The sequence below is a fragment of the Branchiostoma floridae genome, chromosome 2 (assembly GCF_000003815.2).
Source record: "Branchiostoma floridae strain S238N-H82 chromosome 2, Bfl_VNyyK, whole genome shotgun sequence".
Lineage (NCBI taxonomy): Eukaryota > Metazoa > Chordata > Leptocardii > Amphioxiformes > Branchiostomatidae > Branchiostoma > Branchiostoma floridae.
Window position 1 is genome coordinate 29,062,621 of NC_049980.1, and position 8,163 is coordinate 29,070,783.

At 43.8% G+C, this 8,163-nt stretch overlaps 1 protein-coding gene across 1 annotated transcript in view; it reads left to right on the top strand.

The window, feature by feature from the left end:
- Window positions 1–8,163, top strand: part of LOC118409135 (death-associated protein kinase 1-like) — an 80,662-nt gene extending 72,499 nt beyond the window's left edge. Inside the window, exons 20-30 of the mRNA XM_035810004.1 lie at window positions 6–47; window positions 484–582; window positions 1,050–1,226; window positions 1,562–1,633; window positions 2,082–2,220; window positions 2,785–2,922; window positions 3,363–3,557; window positions 4,068–4,327; window positions 4,975–5,163; window positions 5,553–5,837; window positions 6,292–8,163. Of these exons, the coding sequence (XP_035665897.1) occupies window positions 6–47; window positions 484–582; window positions 1,050–1,226; window positions 1,562–1,633; window positions 2,082–2,220; window positions 2,785–2,922; window positions 3,363–3,557; window positions 4,068–4,327; window positions 4,975–5,163; window positions 5,553–5,837; window positions 6,292–7,209 (2,514 nt within the window). The 3' untranslated portion in view covers window positions 7,210–8,163. The remainder of the gene's footprint in view (window positions 1–5; window positions 48–483; window positions 583–1,049; window positions 1,227–1,561; window positions 1,634–2,081; window positions 2,221–2,784; window positions 2,923–3,362; window positions 3,558–4,067; window positions 4,328–4,974; window positions 5,164–5,552; window positions 5,838–6,291) is intronic.

Consider the following 8,163-nt stretch of genomic DNA (forward strand, 5'->3'; position numbering starts at 1 on the left):
GCGAGTACCTGTGCAGAGTCGGGGCCAAAGTCAACCTGGCTGATAAGGTATGTACTACACAGTAACACTCATACTACCTTCCTGTGGATTTAGGAATCTTAAGGTTCTAGGTTCGAATCCCTAACAGGGACCAAAGTAAATGAGGCTAGTAAGGTATCACACTCATTAATACCTTCCCGTTGTACTTCTAATAGGAATCTAAAGGTTCTAGGTTCGAATCCCTAACACGGGCTAAAGTCAACCTGACTGATAAGGTATCACATTTAGAAATCTAAATGTTCTAGGTTTGATTCCCTGGCAGGGGCCAAAAGTAAACCTGGCTAATAAGGTACCACACTCATAGTACCTTCCTGTTGGACTTGGGAATCCTGAGGTTCTAAGTTCAAATCCAATGTTATGCTGACTGACTGATGCCCTTAGGAAAGGTACATTATGCCTAGCGGATATTTCCTCAGTCTTATTTCTCTTACTATGTATTTACAGAAAGGGGATACTGCTCTGCACGAGGCTTGTAAGGAGGGCTGCTTACCTGTGGTGTTGGCTCTGTACATGGCCAACTGTGAACTGAACAGACCCAACTTGGTAAGAGGTCCTGAATTCATGTTTTGAGCTGTGGAGAATATTGTGCAAGTGTCCTTCAGGTCAAGATGGTGTTGAAGATAAATATCATTTTCTATTGACATGATCAGCCTGTGCTGTAGATAGACAAAAATTAATGAATATATATATAGGAGCACATTTGAATCTAGAAGACCCTTACCAGGGACGAGCACAGACATTTACAATATGTCATATCCCAACTACACATCTATGTACATATTAGCCAATACATACGAAGCGTTTTACAAAAGGGAACATGTATTGTAAAAGACTGAAACATTTTCCTTTTACATTATGTCGATATGCCATTTATGGCATATTCCTGCAGCCATAGAAGCATTGACTAATATTATTGCATTAATTGCGTTGTCATTGTTGCCATACATAGTACCATGTACAACTGTGGAGCAAGAAGGTTCATTATCCTCTCCTTAACATCCATATTGCAGGATGGGATGACTCCTTTGCACACAGCAGCCCAGTACGGTCACATTGAGGTGGTAAGGTCCCTCTGTCTGGCCGGGTGTGAACTGCAGCACAAGAACATGAAGGGGGTGACAGCGGAAGTTGTGGCAGTGGCCAATGGACACGACGACATCTCGGAGCTTCTAGGCAGGCTGAGAATGGTGTGCAAGTTTTATGTGAAATTGCTAGTATTCTTTCAACAATCACTAAATATCTTATGAAGCTGATATACAATAGTTTTTATGTACTAATAGATTAGTTAGAAAATTGTTATTGATTGTTACTCTCAATATCAAATTCCATCTGTATTGTCTTTGTCAGAAGGGCTAGCCCTTTGTAAAAGCTAGAGACTAGTTAGACAGCCCTGGCTGTGCATACTTAACAGCCAAACCAATAAATAGATATAAAGGAGACTGATTCTATGTATCACAGTAACTTTTATTCTCTTCAGTCACCTGAATACTGATCCTTGTAAATGTATTTTAACTGATTTCAGGAGCAGAGCAGAGAGACGTACGTGAACCAGCTGCTGCCGACAGACACGCTGATGACTAGGGTGAAGATTAAGGTAATGGTTAATGGATATTGTCATCTTTGACTGTGTTCTGCCATTTCAATCAGTCCCTCAAGCCCCTATCACACTCAGCCAACCATGTCCTCCCAACCTTCTGCAGGCCATGCTACATGAAAGCTACATGTAGTCCTGAACAAGATTATCTGTGGGTGGTAGTTGGTTGGCAAGGTTGCTTTCTCATCTTAAAAATCAGCCGCGCTAGCCGACTATTTTGAAAATCAAAGTTGGGAAAGTCATATTCTTCTTGGTTGCAACCACAGGAGTGAACTAAAGCTGGAAATGATACGGATTCCAGACTCCTCTCGACCCAGCTCCAATCTTGTTTGGGTTAAGTGGTCGCAGGAGAAAGTGTGACAGCATATGACAGAGACTTAACAATGATCTGGCATAACTAGTGATAAAATGTGTATTTGAGTGTGCTTATCTGTGTCCTGTCTTACAGTTGTTTGGGCACAGCACAGTAGGGAAAACGTCCCTTATTGAAGCCCTGAAGTGTGGATACTTGAAAGGCCTGTTCAGAAGGAGGAGATCCAGCAGTAATGCCATCGGCTACTCCAGCAGCTCATCACATCCCAAAAAAGGTAGCTTCCCTTATCACCAGTGCTATCTCGTGTGTGCTTAATAGCTGATTGACAGGCCTTTTCTGGAACACTGATGTGAAATTTTAGCATGAAAGTTTATCTGTGTCAAAAAAGGTACCAGCTTCCTATCACTAGTATTATCTCTGTATGATTAATAGCTGATCTACATGACTTTTCTGGGACACTGATGCAGTGCTGTCTCCAGGACCCATCTCCCATGGGACGGAAGTTTGCTTGTTTGGAAGGACAAAAATTCCATACCAAAAATCTCAACTTTAGTAAATAAAATTGATGAAAATGTGTTTTCATACAGGAGACAGCCCTGCGCTGATGTGAAATTTTAGCATGAAAGTTTATCTGTGTCAATAAATTACATTTTAAAGAAGACTTAATAAAATTGCAGTGAATTTGATAGAAGGGTCACCGCAAAATGGTAATCTACAGTGCATGTATTAACATTTATGGGAAAACTACCACCAGTATTGACATATTACTAGTATCATCCTTTTTTAATCTCTTTTATTTAGAATCAACCACTCATTTTCTTTCTTTGAAACTACTTAGGATTTGGCAGCAAGGACAATGGCTTTGCTTCCAGAAGCTTGAACCTTGACCCCCGGGCAACCCCACCCCACCAGTCAAAGACACGGACACAGTTTGAGTCGACCAGGGGGATTCACGTGCAGCAGGCAACCATACCAGGTACAGAAATCTCACAGAAATTTCTTTCCTCTGTTTTTACATAGCTAGCTGTATCATCAGTTTTCTTTACATAATTTGTCAGGCCAGGTAGGGCACATGTGTATGCCAAGGCATACCTTAAAAAAACTTGTAAATGCTTAAAACTTACTTGAATCCAGTTATTGATAAATAAGTTGTCCCAAGGTCCTGAAATAAACAACAGTAGGACCATTTAACCAAAAGTATGACCATTTATCCAGAATCTCTGGATGGATACAAAGAGACAATTGTGATGTCTATGTAGTACATAAAAAAACTGCAATTCACCAGAAAAAAGTTTCAAAATAAAAGGTGTGTAATGGTCTGCATGTACTCACTGTTGTACTGAATGTTGTTTTTGGAATCGATATTGGTCATTGTCAGTTGTGTTATTGTTAAAAATGTACTTAACTTGTTCCCAGGTGTGGGAGAGTTCAGCATCTGGGAGTTTTCCGGCCAGATTCAGTACTTTGCCACCTACGAGCACTTTATATGGGACATTTCAGCCATCCACATTGTTGTCTTCAGCCTGAAGGACACCTACGAGACGCAGATGGAACAAGTGTGCTACTGGCTCAACTTCATCCACACAGTCAGTGCAGAGAAGGAACCAATAGGTGAGGCCATGTGATGTCTATGTAGTACATGTGTGACAGTAGTATTTTCTCTGTCTAATGTTAGCTACCTGATGATTCAGGGTTGTTGTTTTTTTGCTGTCAGTGTCAGCACATCAGATTGTGTTGATGGGGTACTAATAAGCAATGATCTTTCAATGCATTCTAGTTTTTAGTCAAAATACTGTCAAATTTCACCACTTGGTAAATTTGTGTACCTTAGATATATAAAAGTGCAGTTTGTATTAGATACAGTCTAAACGGCAACCAAGAAGATTTGATGTTTATTTCAAAGATGAAATACCTAGGACAATAGTGTGGCCATTAGTTATTGTACAGCAACGGATGGGGCAGCAAAATTCTGAGGGTTTACGTGCAGAACAGTTAGTTAAGCGGTCAGGGCGTGATGTGGTCTACATGTGGTGTATACAAGTCATAATTCATCCTCACCATTATGTGTTGGTTTCATGGCAGGCTTTTTTTTTTAAAGCATTTCTTGTTTCTCAATGAAAGGGTTTGCAGCAGTGCCAGTGCACAAGCCTACCGTACTTCTGGTGGCCACTCATGCCGACATCGTCAACAGTCCGCGAGCCTTCTCTGGGGAATACGTCAGCGGGGTGGGGTCTGTCGTCTTCCACGAGATGAAGAACAAGTTTGGGCACCTCTTTGACATGGTGGAGCGGCTGTTTGTCCTGGACACCAATGCCTCACAGTCCCGAGACATGAAGCTTCTTAGAACAACCCTGGCAGAACTAAGAACAAAAGCCTGCCAGGTATTTGAATTTCTGTGAAATATTTGTAGTACATGTACATTTCATGTAAATCCTCACCCAGTTTTACCTCTTACTGTGAACTGTATGGAGGATATGATTTCTTAGTGGTATTTTTTAACCTGCCAATACATTCTGGAAGAACTGTGGTTTAGGTTTACAGACTATACATCTACAGCATCTGTTTATTTTCCATAAACTATCTCTAAGTGTAACAAACCAGTTTTGTTCACGGATCCTCCAGCTTTAAGTCCCATCTGAGAGGACATCCCTAACCAAAGCTAGATACTTATTACACCTGAGTTGATTAAGGTCTTTCCTAAACCAGCCTTTTCAGAAATATTTTGAGTAGGAGGCTAAACTGAAAAAGTGGGAGGGGCTAGAAGCAAGCTATCCATAGTTCAATACATAATACAACCTTATAATAAAAAACAGGCATTTTCCACTTGTTATGTTTAACCTACAGCAAGTGGACCCTGTCTATGATTGGCTGTCCTCAGAGTTAAAGGGCACAGCATTGGGACCTGCTAGGGATTCGAACCCAGAACTTTAAATCATTTGTCAACAACCCAAACCACAAGACTCCCTGTGTATGTACGTTTGTTGACTAGTGAGTGCTAAACAAACATGAATCTGTTGACCCCCTGCAGGCTCAGCTGCGGATGACGGACCTGTGTCAGCACCTGGTGACCACCCTCCCCTTCTGGAGGAGGATGTTCAGCACCTTCCCCGTCCTGACCTGGCAGCAGTTCCTGGACGGTGTCCACAGGGACCTGAACCCCCTGGTCAGTCAGGACCACCTGAGGGAGATCACACAGCAGCTCCACTGTCTGGGGGAGGTCGGCATCAACTTTTGTTTTTTACAACAACAAAAATGGCCTTGCACAGAAATGGTTGCTCCTTGGTAACATGTTTCCATTAGCCAAGATACATTCAAAAGATACAAAGAAGTCAGAAAGTTTCTGTACTTAATCCACAGATAACACAACTAGATATAACAGATAGAAAACAGATAGATTTTGATAAAACTTCGGATTCTGGATTCTAAGAAAGTCTTGTATTGAATTGTCTTTTTTTATTAAATAGATCTGTTCAAAGCAAGACCAATTGTGACCACTTCTAGGCAGCAAACTAAATAGAATGACTGACAGAAAAATTACTGAAAATGGTAATAAACTCAGTGGACTTTGATGGCACTGACAGACAGAATACTTGCCTCTATCAACAGGTGGTCTGCTTCGAGACTGACGTCCTGCAAGACCTGATCGTCATCGACCCCAAATGGCTCTGCACCAGCCTCATCGGGCAGCTCCTATCACATGACTCCATGGACCAATCGTGTTTGGCGGGCTGTTTCAGCTTCAGCCATGTCCAGCTGTACTTCCCGGAGACGGACGCTGTTGACATCTTCCAGCTCCTGGAGGCAATGGACATGTGCACGCACTCCCCCCGGGGAGGGATGTACGAGTTCCCCTGCGTCATCCACGGGGAGCCCGTCCACAACCTGTGGGAGGTGTTTATTGTTTATTTATTTTATCATATAGCCAGGCTCCATTGACCAATCAGAAGGCCCCGTTCCATGTTGGTTATGACGCCGTAACACAAAGATTCCGGCCAGCCTAGTGTGTATCGCTCCTTCAGAATTTGAATCAACACCATATGTTGTGCCCGTCCACAATCTGTGAGATGTGTTTATTGCTTATTGTTGCATTAACTCCTTTAGTGGCAGTTGCCATGGTTACATGCGACAGTTACTCTTCCAGGAGTAACAAAGTCGACACAGGGCATAACATACACAACATAGTAGAACAGCATTCCACAATTACTAACAATCGTCATACAAAATATCATAAAAATGCAAGTGCCTTATCGAGTACCTCATGTGCCATATGTTGAGCTTTGCATGCTAGCTGCTGTATAAACATCTTGGATGTACTAATTAACAGTTTGTAACTCGTGTGCTTCAGGTGGGTGAAGGCGCCCGCAGGAACCTGGTGTACGGCGGTGTGAGGATGCTGGCTCCCGGACAGGTGTGCCCCCTGCCGGAGGGGCTGTTCCCCCGGCTGCAGGTGTGCCTGAGGAGGTGCTACCAGATGGAGACCGAGGAACAGCAGGAGCCGGTCATCCTGTGGTACCGCGGAGCCAAGTGCAACATCGGCAGGGCGGAGGCCATGATCTCCCTCTCAGACGACGGCAAGGCGTTGGAGGTCGTGGTGCGGGGCTTGTCGGACTCCAGGAAGGAGACCTTCCGAATCCTGGAAGAGCTGATGGGGATCGTGTATCAAGTCTTGTCGGACGTTTACCCTGGCCTCTTCCTGGTGAAGCACGTGCTCAGCCCCTCCCAGCTCAAATCCCACGACGCAAACATCACGAGCTATTCCTTTGCCAGCATCCTTGCAAGCCAGGGAGAGGACAACACGCTGAAGCCAAACGACGACAGAGGCGTCGAGGAATCCTTCTCGGACGTCTTCTGTTTTGGGAGCGAGGAGGTGTTCTCCCGGGCGTCAGTGGGGAGGGACATCCACGTGTCCTACCTCAGCACCCACACCAGGAGGGAGCTGTGTCGGATGCTGGACCCCCCGGACCCCATGGGGCGGGACTGGTGCCTCCTGGCCATCTCCCTGGGCCTGATGGAGTCTCTGCCCCAGCTGGACACCTCCAGCAGCCCCCAGGGCAGCCCCACGGACAGGACGCTGCAGCTGTGGGGCTCGCGGGAGAGCAGCACCATCGGCACCCTGCTGGACTGTCTGAAGACCCTCGGGAGGAAGGACGTGGTGGACGTCATCATGAGCGAGGCGCCGCTGTTCGTCCACCAGTCCTGGGACAGCGCGACGGACTTCAATGCAAAGTCGTTCAACTCCCTGAACACTGTGGCTTCCAGATGAAGCCCCGGAACATTATCCAGTGCACTGCAGTTGTAGTCTGTACAGTTGAGCCTCTATTATCATGATGTTTGCTTTGTTGCTGCCATGTTGCACATGTTTCTGATCATTAGAACTGGCACAATCAAGCAATTTAGGAAAGCAATATTTTCTGGATAAATACTGTAGTGCTGCAAAGTTACTAAGCTTGCTTTCATGGTACAAAACACCTGATATACAGTGCCAGCAGTGTCCATCATTAGCCCAACTGTTACAATATGTAGTAGTGCACTGCAAACCTTTACAAGCATTGGGACACTCCCTTGTACAGTGTTAAGCCTTTATGTAAGATCTCCTGTACAGTATACAAGTACCAACAGGAAGTTGGCAACCCCATCTGTATGTATAACAACAGCAAATTTATACGATACATGCAACAGTCGGGTATATTGAACAGAAGGTAGTATGGTTTCCCAAGCTTCTTCATTGCTTTGTATATACTATAGATAAACATTATATAAACAGGGCCAGTGCTTAACCTCATTCCTAAAGGCAACCCTCCTGTAGATAAAGAGACAGAGATTATTTTCTGGAACACGTAAGTTGACGATGTTCTCCTAGTGCAGCACCTGTACAGAAAACACACGTAGGAGTTTAGATCGAGATAGACAGACTGTACGTAAGCATTAACTCATTTGTACAGTCTTTGAAGGAATGCTCTCCCAGAATATTGTATGTTGAATCATTAAGCTAAGTGTGCAGGTACAATTGTCCATGTTGTTATGGTTTTGTTCTAAAGATGCCATCAAGTGCAGTAGTCTGTTACTTGACTACAGTGCAATATGTTTACCATATGTATTACATGTATTATTATTTTTTGTTTTATGTATATTATTGTGGTCATGTTGCATTACCTCTATTTATGTCATACAAGTCAATATATTATGTATTTTACTAGAACATATACCACACTGAATA